This window comes from Astatotilapia calliptera, chromosome 1, assembly GCF_900246225.1.
Source record: "Astatotilapia calliptera chromosome 1, fAstCal1.2, whole genome shotgun sequence".
Taxonomy (NCBI): Eukaryota; Metazoa; Chordata; class Actinopteri; order Cichliformes; family Cichlidae; genus Astatotilapia; species Astatotilapia calliptera.
In genome coordinates, this window is record NC_039302.1 from 27,383,618 (window position 1) to 27,399,415 (window position 15,798).

The following is a 15,798-nucleotide window of genomic DNA, read 5'->3' on the forward strand; positions in this document are numbered from 1 at the left end:
TTAGGTAACTGCAATTGATGGAGTGTAATGAGTCTGCAGGATTTCACTGAACCTCCACAGTAATTAACGCAGCTATAACTATACCGACTGGCAAATTCAGCTTCTACAGCCTTTCTGAACTGTAAATCTGCACACTCTTGGCTAGCCAGTGAATACAAATGTGTAAATTCAAATCCTGTACAGACATCCAGGGTTAAAAATGAGATGCAGTATGTTCCCTTCATCTTTGACAACTATAGCAACTGAAGTCCTTAAGTAAGGTACTTAAACCCCTTATTATTCAAATGAGTTGCTTGGCAGCTAACTGTATAAGACTGGTTACACTGGGCAGCTTCCTGGTGTAAATGCAGCAGAATGAACAACAGTTAAGCAGAATGAAAAGTACAGTAAAATTTCATGAGATTTAACAAAAGACAGGCATTTGTGACATTTAGTAATAATAATTAATCACCTCTTCCTGGAGGTCTCCAAATACCCCCCGATTTCACCTGAAATATCCATAACAGTATCTTTAAAGGTCCGGTGTACCCTTCCACGGTGCCCTTTTTGACCTCAACTCTCTGCAGTATCCTGTTTGACCTTATTTGCACACACTGGAGCTGTGAGGCACAAAGCCTCTGTTATTCAAGCAAGAGTGGTTCTTTTCAACCTCACTGTCTAACTAATATCTGTTATCTAACCTGAACTGGAGTGGAGTAAGTACAGCAATAGTGGACAAGGTGGGCAGTGGTCAAAGTGAGAATTGCTAAGCTCCAGTGGGGCCAACAGTTAAGTAGACCTCTCTAACGTAGCCTTTAAATGTACACTATAGAGTCTACTTTACATCTACTCGGATTCTTATCTTGCATTACTTCCCGAACACTACAAACACGCAGCCTGATAGTATACTAGATGTGCTGGAATGAAGATGAAAACATTATCATTTTTATGATAAATTTAAAATACAAAACAAAATCCTGGTAATTTTTACGGTTATATTCACTCCACATAAGACCACTATTAAATTTCAGCAAGCTGAATGCTGGCAGTGACAGGACACTAGGGCAGTGGGACAACCCAGCCTCTCTCTGTAATCAGAGCTACCCTGTCTAACGCAAATGCACAGGCCTTTGACCCCTCCTGTGCTGCTAGTGTCAATTTCTAGAAAGGGGAGTCTGAATTAAGCAACCCGAGCAGTGTAGCTCCAAAGGCTGTGTAAAAAGTGGGCCAGACTGATTTGGTTGGAGACTGGAAATAGCTGCTGTGGACAAAGAATCAAAAGGCTAAAGCTGACACAGTTGCTTTAAACCTTTGCCTTACTGCTGGCAGGGTTATACAGAATGATTAATCTGGTAGGAAAGGGCAAGGTTACAGCTCCTGACAGCAAATTTCAACAGCATTCATTAAAAGCATATACCTATATGAAAAAAAAAAAATCTAACGACTAAAGCCTGTCGAGCAAAGGTGAAAAGAACAATAACGCAGTTGAGCAGGAAAGAGTGACTGTCAGCTGGTTTGCTGGGAGGATGAAGCAATGTTTGGAGTGATAAGGAATCACCTGACTCATTAGATAGCCTGGTTGTTGGCCTGAAAGAACTGAGATGAGACAATAGAGTTAAGGAGAGGGGGTAGTTGTGATGAGTTTCAAATTAACTCAACCTAACACTGTGGTTAATAAACAATGTGCTTAACGCCTCCACAAAGAGCCCCGAAGGTGTTCTCCATTAACAGACACCGGGAGTCTGTGTGTTTGTGTATGTGTACCCATTATTTCATTACTCTAAAAGAAGAGGTCACATGAGAGAGAAGAACCCAATTAAATTTACAAAAGAAAGAAAAAAAAGTTGCATCTAATAATTTGATAAGTCGACAGAATCACAGTCACAGAAAACAATGCATTTATTTTATTTTATTTATTTGTATTTTGTGTCTTAATAGTGTCATCTGACATTTCATTTCTGAGTCACCTACTTTGGTCTTTTAGTAATTGACCACAACAGCACACAGTGAGCATGGGAACAGAGAAGCCAGTGAGGTGTGTGGTGTGTGAACTTGATTAAAGTGGTGCTTATGTAAGACTCTTTGCAACCAAAGATATGTGGTGTCTGGTAACAGAAATTAAACCCTTCAAGAGGATTCAAAAGCCTTCTGATTCACTCTGGACTGTTGAGGCTATATTAAACATCAACCAGTCGAAAAACAAAACAAAACAAAAATGATGGCAACTGACAGTAGAGGTTTTGATTTTATAAACACTGGTTAGAGAATGGAATATTTATATTGCTATAAGATTTGGATTGGATCTTAGCTGGATCAGGTATTGGTGACGACGTGTTGGGCTGAACTATTCAGTGCTCTGTGTTGTTTTGTGTTTACTTTGCAATGTGGCAGCAGGAGCTATCAGGAGAACTAACAGCATAGCAGTTTGGAGGCATTTCACTTGTATTTTTGCATATTTTTTTAACTTACTACTACTAGTTCTACTAATTTTCATTTCCACTTGTTATGTTTGGTCTGAGAGAAGTTACATAAAGTAGAGGCAAGAAGGACACTGGATCACTGCAGCTCATGCTGGGATTTGATTAAACATTATTTCACATAAGATGTTTCCCATCATTTCCACGTTTTGTACATGTGTGTTAGAAGCCTAATCAGACTGCGTTAATCAATTATGCGAATATCACCCTTTTTTTCTCCACTGCATTTATCATGGACCTGCTGTCATTTATTATTTTACTTACAAATAAATACATTCTCTGAACAAACTTTGAAATCTGTTCATTCCTCATTTTATTTCATTAAGATAAAACAGCGCTGTTGAGGTTGATCCTGATTTTGCCTTAAAACATATAAAAGATTCCCTGTCTCTTACAATGAGGAAAACAGCTATCAAATGCAATACTGGCATTGGATTGTGAGCAGACACCCAAGCCCCAGGTTTGCACTGTATCACAAATGGGAATTATCTTGACCAGCACACCTTTAAATGAAACACAGTCGAGAAAATGTTTTTATATGCAATGCCTGGAATACGAACAATGTAATTTACACACAGAAGCTCTCATAAAGATAAAATTTAGATTTGGACTCATTGGCCACTCTTGACTTTCTGGTCATATCAGCATGAAATGCAAATTTAATTTGCATTTGCTTTATGACACAGTCACTCTGACTGCCAGTCAATAGGATGACTTTTTCCTGAACTCCCTGCATTATTACACATACAAATATTTGCATAATGCCTTCTTTGAGAAGCCTGTAAAGATACATGGTACACTGTCAGGTATTTAGTTCTTGTGTATAAAATAGTAAGTCAAGGTAGCCCTATTTCTGTCAATATGTTTTTTCTCTCAATATTATCAGCAGATAGTGGAGGTGGGGGTGTTAAACGCTGAGGTCTATATGTGATATGATACAGAGGAGTGGAGAGAAAATGGGGAGGAGAGAAAAGGGAGATAGGAGAAGTAAAAGAAAACCAGTGGAGCAAGGAAGTCAGAAAGAAAAGTAATTGCCAGGAGGTTTTCCCTCCTCTCAGACCTGGCAGAAGAGTGATAATCACACATCCCTTAACATACTGTCTCCAAACACCGCTGAGATTAACAAGAAGCTGTCATTTTGGTTTCTCAGTTCCAGAAATAACTCAGAAACCAATGAATGGATACTCTAAATATTTCTAACAAGCATGAGTGCCTTGTATTTTTGTGCTTTTCAAGCTAACAGGGCTCATCCCGCAGAGCTTATAGTGTAACAGCGAGGTTGTTATGTCACATCAGGGATTAAAACTTGAAGTGGAAGGAAGGATGCACCACCCAGATTTGATTTTTCATGGAGATTAAGTTCCTATACATAGAAACATGGTTTGTTTACTGCATTAATGCTGTTTAGCTTGTCTCCATCAATTCAAAAGCTTATACTAAAGGGTAAATTTAGATTTTAGTGAATTCATCTAGTTTTCTTTTCTTTTTTTTTTTAAACCCTAAAAGTATAAAAGGGAGACAAACTAAACAGATCAGTAATCAGTGACAGATAGAACTAAAAACAAAGAAACTAAATGCACAGAGACAAAGAGACACAGACATCACCACCATCACCACAACACCACCCCAACCAAGAAAAATCACCAGGCCCAGATGGCTCTTCCTGTTCCTGCAGAGCTGGCTGCTGGTTGGCTATGAGGAGCCACAGGGGCGGGAGGATGTGACGAACAAACAAGCAATGACATCACTCACTGGCAGTAGAAATATGACCCATGCTGCTACTTACTGCTTCAGCCAGTCCAGGGCCAATTGTGGACTCTGTATTTTTGATTGTCCAAAAAGCGTGTTAACAGTGCGGGTTAACAAAGTGGCTGGGCTAAGTGTTCCTGCTTTTATGTCTGCGTGAGGATAAAGCTCTTTAAAGTAGTAATCTTAAACTTCACGTCTATATATGCACACACAGAATGTACATACAAGGTAAGAGCACACTTGCATTTAAGTCCAGATAAAGGTTTGGTGTTCTTAATAAAATGCTCAAGCATTATGTAAGAGCATTACTGGTCTGGGAGGAGTGGGTGCCCAATCCCATACGACCGCTAGGCTAGGCTACTTACAGTGAAACCTGTCACAACAGCATTGATTTAGGCTGATTACACCAGGGGCCAGGATAGTAACTCACAGCTGAATGGTATTCGTTGCGAAAGGCAGCTCTAAAGCTGGGTGTACAATGGGCAGTCCAATATCCATGTTCATTGCAGCTGGGTCAGCAAATGGCTGTTTTGTTGTATTGAAAAGGCAATATGGAAAAGCACTTAGAAGATAAAATTAATTCCAGCTGCAAGACTTTGACAGAAGAAATATCCCCAGGTTAAAAAACAAACAAACAAACAAACAAACAAAAAAAAAACAGACAAAGAGAACAAACATTCCTTAAAATAAAAAAAACAATAAAGTAGTTTTGTATTGAATATATTCATATTTTTAGTTTTCAGGTGCCTTACAATCAGGAGGGATAATGCATAAATGGCCAGATTTTTTTTTTTACTTTACTATATAAAGTGAGATGACTATTGCTGTGATTCAGTGCTATACAAATAAAACTGAATTTGATTTAATGAAATTAAATGGTTAATCGTTTTATTAAACCCTTTGAATTAAAGCCAGACATCTACACTTCTCCACACAATCTCATCATAATTGCTTTATTTCAAATCTATTGTGATGGTGTTTAGAGAAAAAAAATTACAGAAACTCTGTCCAAATAACTTTGGACTTCACTGAAGCTAAAACATGTTGAGAACAGAAGCTCGGTAGATAAATGAGTAAATAAATTAAAAAAGACAATGATGGCTCCAACTGTGTGAGAGGAGTAAAACAGAAGAGAGCACCTGTTGTGTCAGCCTCCTGCTGTGGAGGTAAATCACAGCTGAGGAGGATGCAAAGACAGCACGAGACTAGACAGGTGCTATACGGGACAACAGTGCATGTCGCTCGGCGTTATCTAGGTCTCTCATCAGTGAGAGTGTAGACGCTGATCCGCTGGCAAGTGTTGGGGACATCTCGAGGCAGCTGTAATCTGGCTGAACGTATGGCAGAAGGCAGGCAGTGGTACGAGCCTGGAGGGTGGGGGAAGGTGGACTTGTACTCGACTCCTCTTTCAACTGGAAGCACTGGTGTACAAACACACCAAGTAGCATTATAGAGAGCACAAATGCAGAACTGAGGCTTGCCAGCTGACTAAGTCCGACATGACTAGCTCTGAGATCATCTCAGACTATACTGTTTGAAAAGTGGACAATGAGAGCTGTGGTTGAGGGCATAAGGAAACTTGCTCATTACTCATCTATATGATCCCTAGTCAACATCTAATGCAAATCAGCTTTTATTTGTAATGAGCCTCCACTTATCTAAGAGTGAAAAAGGCCACAGCTGAGCAAAACGGAGGATTTTATACCATAAACAATTCCAAAGTGGTTTTGAATCGTGCTTTCCTCTGCTACACAAAGAAAACTTATGTCTTTTTAAAACCCAGCTTTACCACACTTAAGCAGCAACAGTTTGGAACAATACAAAAAGCCATTTCCCCCCCGACTAGTGTAAATGGTTCTGGAGTTTTCCAAAGCTGTTCTTTATGGCACCTGTAAAAGCTGTCAGTTGAGCCACATGGTTCAACGGTACAGCGCTTATTAGGGCCAACAGCAATCTGTTGAATACTGTGCCACACTCACTCTGTTCTCACACCCACATACACTCACACACATGGTGTCCTGACTCATAGCTCAACTCACAGAAGAACAAGGGGGTCAGATGACTCTGGTTAGGCCCCGGAGCAGAATATAAGTGCTCCTTTTTTCATAAATAACAAACACACACTTCACTAAGGCCCCAAAGAGATGCTGAACTTTAAGAAAAGTTTTTTTTTCTTTTTCTTGGATGTCCAAATTATCTGGGAGCTGGGCTCTTTGAAGACCAAGACTGATTTTGCTTCTTTCCCCTAAATATCAGATCTGATAAACTGATACCTGAGAAAGGGTCTGACATTAGTGCTCTTTTGTGGTTTTAAATTTAAAACATGCACTCCTGCGTGTATGAATTCATTAAGCTCATGAAGGGATAAGAAAACGCAAAATTTGGAGCATTTTCATCCAACTTACATGGGATCTGATAGGTCTGCTCAGCACAAAGACTAGTCTGATATGTTGAATTTGACCATTGTTAAGTCCACTAATTCTATCTCAAAAGGGTTAATGGTGAAGCAAGGAGCAAGATGTGGCAGAGTACTTCTTTTTCATCTTATCATTTCCCCAGAAGGTATGACTTTTTCCGCCAAGCTGATCAGGAGGTCAGAGGCAGTACAACTTAAGGCTAGTGCTGCTCAATTAATCGAATTTTAATCACGATTACGATCTGGGCTTTCAACGATCATTAAAAATGACTGAGCCGATTATTAGCACCTCCCTCAAGCTTTACTCTCGCGCTGCTCCGTGTGGCAAATCGAGCGCACCTCTCTGCATTTCGAACACGTGTCACAACAATTAAGAGGACCCAAGGGAAGCTCGGAAAGCTAAGCAGAAGTTATTTGGAGAGGAGAGTGACTGCCGTTGGTTGAAAAGAGAGGTAAAAAAACCCCAAAAACTTCAGTGGTGTGGAAACATTATGGGTTCGCGGAGTCAGACGTGGATCAAGTAGACACAGTGTGTAAACTTTGCTACGGTGTAGTAGCTGCACCACAGAGCAACACTGCAAAGTTCACTAAACATAGATGTTTATATTTTTCATTTATTTCTTATATTGCAAACATTTGCACTGTTATCAGTATTTGCACACTATTTTATATTATTTTTTAAAGTCATTATTCAATACATTGTTATTGTTAACCCTTTAAAGCCGGTCAGAGCAGCACGCTCCGTTTTGTGTAACTATTTTTAAATCCCTGTAGAACCTGAACCATGTAAGCTAGCGCAATAATTTTTTTTGCATATGAAACCAGAGGAGTTGTATTTACATCTTATACCATCAGCTTGTCCTCAGTCACGGTTTCCTTCCACATAAAGCTTTGCAAAAAATTGCATAAAAAGCGCTTGCAGGAACAAAAACATAATATTCCAGAAACACGCTTTGCCGAGCCGATCAGCTGTTCGTCCAAAACCAGAAGTGACGCCATATTCGCGGAAAATGTCGTTTTTTACTTGTAGGCCTTAAAAGCCTATACTGGTGTTTTTATAAGTCATGTTTGACTTTTCTGAATAGTTTCTGGGATGCTTAGAACTCGAATTGCACAGCTGGAAATAGTTTATTTTGATGCACCTGCTGTTTTCTTTGCAAATTTGCATCATAGGATTGTTTTTTTGTTTTTCCTGCAGTATATAAAAATTGCTGTATCTCCAAAATAAAACTATGAAGACACTCAAAATAAAGTTCCTGTTGTTGTAAACTATTTTTTGCAACTTTTTTGTATTTAAAGTTTTGAGGGACAAACCTCTTAAATTTCTCCAAGTAGAAATATATGTAAAAAAACAAACAAAAACGATTTTCAATTTTTTTGTAGCTTATTGCACTTTTTTGCAATTAATGTAGTTACTATGGACTTAATGCATACATATTATTAAAATATGGGCTATAACAGTTGTATTGATGTATAGCAACTTGAAATGCTCCCACAAATGGCACTACAACATGTAAAAAAATAATATACGGTAAGCTCTGGTGGACTTGGTTCTATGGTAGGTCTTAAAGGGTTAAATAAATATCGTCAAATAATCGAGATCTCAATTTCAGTGAAAATAATCGTGATTACCATTTTTGCCATAATCGAACAGCCCTACTTGAGACAGTGTGAAATAGATGTGTCTGGACTTGTTCAATTTTTTCTTTTGGACTTACAAAGCAAGGCACTCCTAGGAACTCTCAGTCTGACCTTGGTGCCCTTCAATAGCCTGAAGGTCTTTCCCCACACAAGGGGTCAGATTTACTGACAATCAGCAGCAGTGCAAAGCCCTCTTTTACCAGTAAAAAGCTAGTGTCAGCATTTACTGAATAGGTGCAGTATAAATTTTGTTACTGAAAGCAGGGACATGGTTGATTTTCCTGCTTGCCTTATTGCCCGTGTATTTGTAACAGTTTGACTTTCACAGTGCAAAATTTTGCTAAGAAATTATTTAAATGTACCACACAAATGTTGTTTAATAAGGTTTGTGACACTGTCTTATTTTTTCTCCTGATGTGGCTGTGATAGATGATGCTCAGAGTAAATCATTTAGAAATGTTATCAGAATGAGTTTGTACTGGCATGAGTGAATGGCTTAATGATGTAAATGTGGTGCCAAAGCTTCCCTGTAGCTTGTCACTGAGTTTCAGGTTTTCAGCCATGCAGAGATGAGTCCTTCATGAGAACTCCAGAGCTCACACAATGCTTTGTGTGGTTTTTCTCAGGAGTGCACATGCACACACAGCTCTGCGACATCACAAATGAACTTATTTATGGATTAAAGTGTTTCAGATTAATGTCTGATTCTGCCTCCCAAGGTATTCAGGTTAAAAACAAAAATAAAATCCAGAACAATGCAGGTATTATGCACAGTAACCGAGGTAATGCATAAAACCTGTGCTAGCATGCATTATTTTGGATAGTAGATTACTTGCTCCTTCATCAAGTTGACTAATTTGTGCTACTCTCTTTATTGTTAGTAGATCATCTTTAAAGCCAATATGGGCTATATCACTGAACTTTTATTTTTTAGACATTTGATGTGCATTTAAGAAAATAAATCCCAATCCCAATAAGCAGCTTTCCTGATGAAACTCTGAGCCCATGTGACAACATCCCCAAGGTAAATGTCCAGAGACTATCTCATGCTGTCTCCTTCATGTGATAAAGGGCAGCTTTGTGGATAGTGACTGTCCTAATTACTCTGACAGTGTCCAGAGTTCAGGTGTGAAAACGCTGCTTGAGTAAACAGCTCCTCTCTTCTCCACTGCAGTCCCTTCTCTGAGAAATGAAGCAAGAAAAAGAAGGCATCTAGCCTATAAGCAATCTGGCATCTCCACCACAAGAACAGCACAGTATGTTCAAAATAACAATAGCACCACGGTATCTGCCAGTCAAACGGTGAGCTGCTGCTGTGGTGCAGCTTCTACTGGCACAGGGTTTCATAATTAGAACATGACAGCGATAATCCATGAAGGGTAAAGAACAGACGCACTGTAGAAATGTGTTTTAGGCCAACAGCTCTCAATCTACTGGCCTGCACAAGGCAGGAAGACGCATACAGATTATTTGTAAATCAATTGCACCAGCAGGTTTGTTTTTGGCTGTTTAGTTGACCTAGTATGCTGTGCTGCATTATTAGGCTATAATTACACTGTACTATGTCAACCAGTGTGCCCTTTACTCTGGCAAAGCACATCCCACAAATGTTTGGCTCTGTGTTTCTATATAAAGGATCCTACAGGCAAGGAAAGGTAAGGCTGGGATTAAAAGCCTATGCCCTTGTGGGGCACATGTTTACTGTGCGGTGTAAGGGTCCTATTATCTGCATATCGTGCTTAAGTAAGAGCCCACTCAAACCAGTCAGCAGCCTGTCTGCAGTTTCACAACATATGTAAACACAAAGACTATAACTGGCTGAAAACAGTCAGCCTTCACTGCTCCCAAGTATGGTGCTATTTTGGAATTTCCACAAATTCAAGCAACCACAACTCTGGGTCACAAACAACCACTCAGTCACCAAATGAATCATTTAGTTAGTGAATAATTCAACTAACATAATAAAGGAGCTTACACAAAACCTATTGTTAACAGTCTGAGGGCAGAGATTTAGGCACCGAGTTACCCTTTGCAAATTGATGCAATGGTATAATTAGCATAATCACACTGAAAGGAACAAGGATGTCCCCCTCCGTCCCTGTTTTACCTCTTGCTGCAGATACAGTGAGCTGTAAACAGGTTGCAGAGCATAAGGCAGGAGCTTTATTTCCACAACAGGGTGGGTGTCAAGAATATTTTGCAGCAGCCCAGTGCAAGAGACTACCAAAACAAGAGCTGCAGGTTATATGCTGATGCAAAAAATGAGGAAATAAAACAGCTGACAGGGTTAACATTGTAAATTAGAGCAACAAATGTGTGTTTTACTGCACACAAACGTACTCATTTACCCAAGTCAGGATCTGTTAATTCAAATAACCAGTGACCAGGCTGACCAGCTGTTACATAATTCTTTGACCTGATTCTTCTCTCGGGGAAATGGGTACAGTCAGTCTACTAAAAAGCCGGAAATGCACAACTTACCCAAACACTGACCACCCCAGGGAGATACATTATAAATATATGTCTGTGTATGCGTGTTTTTCTGGTGGCACACATACCTCGCTCGGGCTTCATGTTGTCCAGTGTCATCAGGTTGCCTTCAGGTGCTCCTGCAGAGATCTTCCCAGTCTTCTTTTTTCCTAACACACCTAGCCTGGACAGCACACACAACGGGCGTCTGCCCCCCTTAAACCCCTCTCTGTGACTGAGAGCTGCTGCGTTACCTAAGCAATAATATCAGCTGTGAAGCCTGCGTGTTGGTGCCAACTGCCCCCTATCCAACAACAAAGCATTGCTTTGTTAGCATGCTACTGTCTGCTCCCATCCAGTCGCGCTGTATTGTCAAACACAAAGATAACAGATAGCGTGTGCCACTTACAGTGAGCGTAAGGATTGTCAGTCTGCTTGGTTGCGCCTAGCCGTTCTGACTGCAAATAATTTAACTAGCAAGCCGGCTACTCTTGCAGCTAGTCTCAAATTCCACCACCTGAACCGTAGTTAAGTCGTGGTTCATTTCGGTGTCCCCGTTTGTGTAAGGCTGGCTCCTAACTACCAAGACGCGGGGGATTTGCTAACTCAGCACTGCTATTCAGAAAGCAAACTCAACCAACTATATAACCCCTACTGTTTCTGTATTGTTAAGCTGGTGCTAGTGACGACGACCTCGCAAACATCCCCAACCCCCCAGTAATGTAGCACAGGTAGCCACGGCTCAGCTGCTAATACCGATGACGGGCGGTCTCGGTATTTTTCTCTGCTAAGACGAGAACATTTTCAGCGTTATCATTCCTCTCGCGAAACGATAACCAGCGATAATCACACGGACATAGTGCACTTTCTGCCCGTCAACAAAGCTCGAATCGTCGCCATCTACTTTGCGTTAGAAACGCCACCTGTACAGACTTCCTTTGTGATCCTCATTAAAACTTTTCAAACCGACAACAAATAGTCCGACTCCGACCGAACGCTTCGGGGACGACGGCGACGTTTCCCACAAGCTTTTTTTCTATTTTTAAGGAGCAACCGTTGTTGTCAGGGCGCTGACACCAGCTGACTACTAAAACTAGAGGACTAGGTCGGTACTGATATTATTCAGGCGAAATGCAGATGAAAGGAACAGTGAGTCCTCCTAGTCGTGATGCTTTACAGTCTGCCTCCCTTCCTCACTTCCCTCCCCGCTGCTTGTCAAAACAGATCAGTGCAGCTCTAGTCACGTGTCCCAACAACAGTGCCTCTCGTCACTTCCCTCTCTACCAGCCTCGCATGAACTCGCAGCCATAGCAACCGCCAACTTAGAAGTGGTACCAAAACTTCTGAGGAAGTCGCGCCATGTGTGGCTAAAAAATGTAGATTTAAAAATAAAACACAAGCCCAGCAGCGTGCCTTTTCACTTCCGAAAGACAAACAGCGATTAAAAAGTCCGAGCGGAGACGAGGACGCACAAGAGATGGGCTTCTCTTCCAATGCTGATTGGTCAGAGGAATTCGGTGCGCGTTCACGTGCGCGCGTGAGGGTTCGTCTTTTTTTCCGTTGTGGACATTTTGTTCTGGCTTCAACCTAAACAAGGCCAAGATTATTTTTGGAGATGCTGTTATATGTTAGTTGGCTACAAACTGGATGACAGTCATCTAAACTCACTCAGAAGTTTCTGGAAAACAGTAACCCTTGGCTCACTACGTCTTTTTCCTCCGTAGAAACTCCCCTGCGGTGTTTTTTTTAACAAAGGCGATGGTTAATAGAACTTGATTTTTTTTTTTTTGTTTAAATAGCTCGAAATGTTTACGCTATAGGTTGAGAGTTTCAAGGTTAAAAGCGAAACATTTTATAAGGCATGGATGACACTTGAAGATTCCCCACAGTCAGATGCTGGTAATGAGAGGTGACTTTAGGCATTAAGGCAAGAAATCCAAAGAGTTGGCAAAAATGAAGTAAAAAAACAGTAGGGGAGCCTGGGGGTGATTGGAACACTTACAGCTCGCAGAATATTTGGGCCACGATTCTTACACTTTGGCATAAAATAGCCTTATGTACCCACTGCAAGTAGAAATGTTTGTAACCTGTTCAACTTTCTCAGGCAATTAATTACCTGATGCATAACACAAGGAGTTCTATTGTTCATAGCCTGCCTCACTGCTGGGATAGTAGTAACACAACCTGGGGTAAATTATAACAATTAGAGTAAAAAAAATCAAAATTGAGACCATATGCATCTTAGTCGTTTTATTGTGCATTGCTTCAGTAGTTTTAAGGTCTTCATCTAGGTCAAAAAGCTCCCACCTCTGACTTTTAAATCTGAGTCAGCTCTTGTCAGAAAATGTGCAGTAGAAGCAGTAACAGAAGAACAATGTAATTGTATTTCCCCCAAGAGTAGTCATGTTTTTCTCACCCACTGTCCTGGCACCCAAAAAAAGTAAAAAGAAAAGAAAAATCCAAAAAAAAAAGGACATGGGAAACTGTTTTTCTTTGTCATCATGGGGATAGTTTTAATACTTTTAAAATAGGTGTTAAGACCACCCCACCCATTTCAACCATTGTTTAGCCAGCTGGAGCACCATGGGGGTCTGAAATTAGCATAGGTTAAATGCCTCACATTTTACCCAAGACACTGCTTTTTAAAATTACAAGTTGCATTTCAGCAGTGTCAATGGTAATACAAATGCACACTTGATTAAAAAAAGTTGTTCTGTGTTGAAAATCAGTTAATTTGCTGTAAAATCTGAATGGTTATTCACATGGATTAGCAATTTCACATTCAATGTCAAGGAAGATGTTATACATTAAACTAATGATATTTTTAAGTGAAAGCAGTAGTTTTGCACTCATTCCTTTGTTGCAGTCTCACCTGCAGCGTTTTTTATTCCTATCCTGATACATGTAAGATGTGGTGTGTTGACTTTCTGGTGGAAAATAGAGGACAAGGGAAAAATGCTCTGATTTAATCAACACTGTGATGAAACACAGTGTTGATTAAAGGCAACAATAACAATTCACTTCATGAACAGACTCTGTAGACCTGGCTTTAGTTTGCTAGTGAAATGACACTATTTGGGATACAGAACAAAGATAGCAAAATATTGTAAGATACTGCAAACTAAAAAAAATGAAGCTATTTGTTGAAAGTAGGAATGTTAGTTCAAACATAACCACGGTTATCTGATAACGGGTGTGATAACAAATGTCAATTGTGTCAAAGAAATTTTGTGTTGAATAAAATGGCTTTGACTGAAATATTGTAAAGGAGTTTGTTTTTTTGTTTTTTTTATAAATTTTATTTTCAGTCACAGCAGCATGTTAATAACAAAACATTGGACATACAGTAGTTTGCTGTTCAGTATTTACAATACCCAAAAAGATAACAGAAATAGAGAAGGAAAACAAACAAATCAAAGAAACCCCTACAAAACAACAAAAAAACAAACAAACAACAACAAACAAATATAAAAATAAAATGTATAAGGGACATTCAGTGTACAGTTAACTATGATAGTGATATAGAGATATGGCATCCGGTCATGATAAGGTGGTCATTTTAAATGTTTCCATGTACATCAGGAATGGCTGCCATGCCTTAAGAAATTTGGTGGTTGAACCTGCCAGTGTATATCTCATCTTTTCTAAATGTAAAAACCTCATGAGCTCTGCAAGCCACTGTTCATGTGTGGGAGGAGCTTCCTGCTTCCATCTTAAAAGTATAAGGCGCCTTGCGATAAGTGAAGCAAAGGCAATAGAATTCGAATAGTATTTTGGCAAAGTGATGTCTTGAGGTATCACCCCAAAGATAGCCGTTAGAGCAGAAGGATCATATTTAACGTTATACATCTCTGACAGAGTGTTAAATATAGACACCCAATAGTTATGAAGATTGGGGTATTTTTTTAAACTAAGATTTATTTGTTTCTCTTGCATAAAGGGTGGGGATAATAAAATAAATAAAATAAAAATTTTTTTAGTATCCATATGGACTGCCAGCCAGACTGTTGCATAAAATACTGGTAACAGTATCAACCCAGAGTTTGACAATCAATCCACTCCTAGCTGCAAGCCTTTTAAATTTTAATTCAGCTGATTTGTGCTTTCTCTCTGATACCAGATGCATGTGACCCAGAGAATGTGGGTCATTTGCACAATAAAACAAACACTTACCAATTGATTGTGGGCTTTTATCGACAAAGCAGGAGCAAAGTTTACATATGTATGAGGACAACACTAACTGTTGTTTGTGCTGAGTCAAACATAGTGGAGCTCTGCATCCCATCCTGACAAAACCCCAGGAGCTGTTGCATATCACATGGTTGAAGATACACATTTCTTTAAAACCATGGCATCCCCCATACAATTGTCTGCACAATAGCCATAAATTATGGCCAGTAAAATTAAACATGTAAATATAGCACATCTGAATAAAAAAAAATGCTGTTCTTTGACATCTTACAGAACAAACTGCTTCATAAAGTTGCAATGTGCTTTAAATACACTATGATCACCGTTCTCCCTGAGAAAACTGGCTATGTTATTTTTAAAAACCAAATGAAAGTCAGCAGACATTTTGAGCTGCACAATTTAATTACCTTCAAACACCAGCAACACAGTGAGGCCTGTAGTTTGTTTGATGATGTAATTTAGCAATAAACTGTTAAGCTAATAGTAGACAGTCAAGCCCCTGCTGATTCTAATGGGGGCATTTTCTTAATGCATATAAAGCTCATTTGCCTTATCGTCTTAGCCCACGGTCAGAAAATCAGCTCAGTGTGATGGGGATAGTTATCTTCGTAGGTGCTGCAGTACAGTACCCTGAATCTTTGTTATTCTTTTTCTTTTTCCTTTAAAGATGTTGGTAACTGCAAATAATGATTGTTTGTGAAAATTCATGTCACAGCTCCATCTAGTGACAGGATACAGGTGGTGCATTTAAAAAAAACCAGTCGGCTACAAGATTAAAACCCCTAGTAGTTAAAAGCACTGATCATTTCATCACGTTAAAGTGTTCTTCAGGTAAACCTTTGTTCACGTCCTGGACAAGTACTGACGATCATTGTT

The 15,798-nt window shown here is 39.6% G+C and overlaps 1 protein-coding gene across 1 annotated transcript in view; it reads right to left on the bottom strand.

Annotated features, from left to right (window-relative positions):
* atosa (atos homolog A) overlaps positions 1-12,233 on the bottom strand; it is a 36,567-nt gene extending 24,334 nt beyond the window's left edge. The window contains exon 1 of the mRNA XM_026172610.1: positions 10,821-12,233. Coding sequence (XP_026028395.1) covers positions 10,821-10,851 — 31 coding nt within the window. The 5' untranslated portion in view covers positions 10,852-12,233. The remainder of the gene's footprint in view (positions 1-10,820) is intronic.
* Between the last annotated feature and the right edge of the window lie 3,565 nt (positions 12,234-15,798).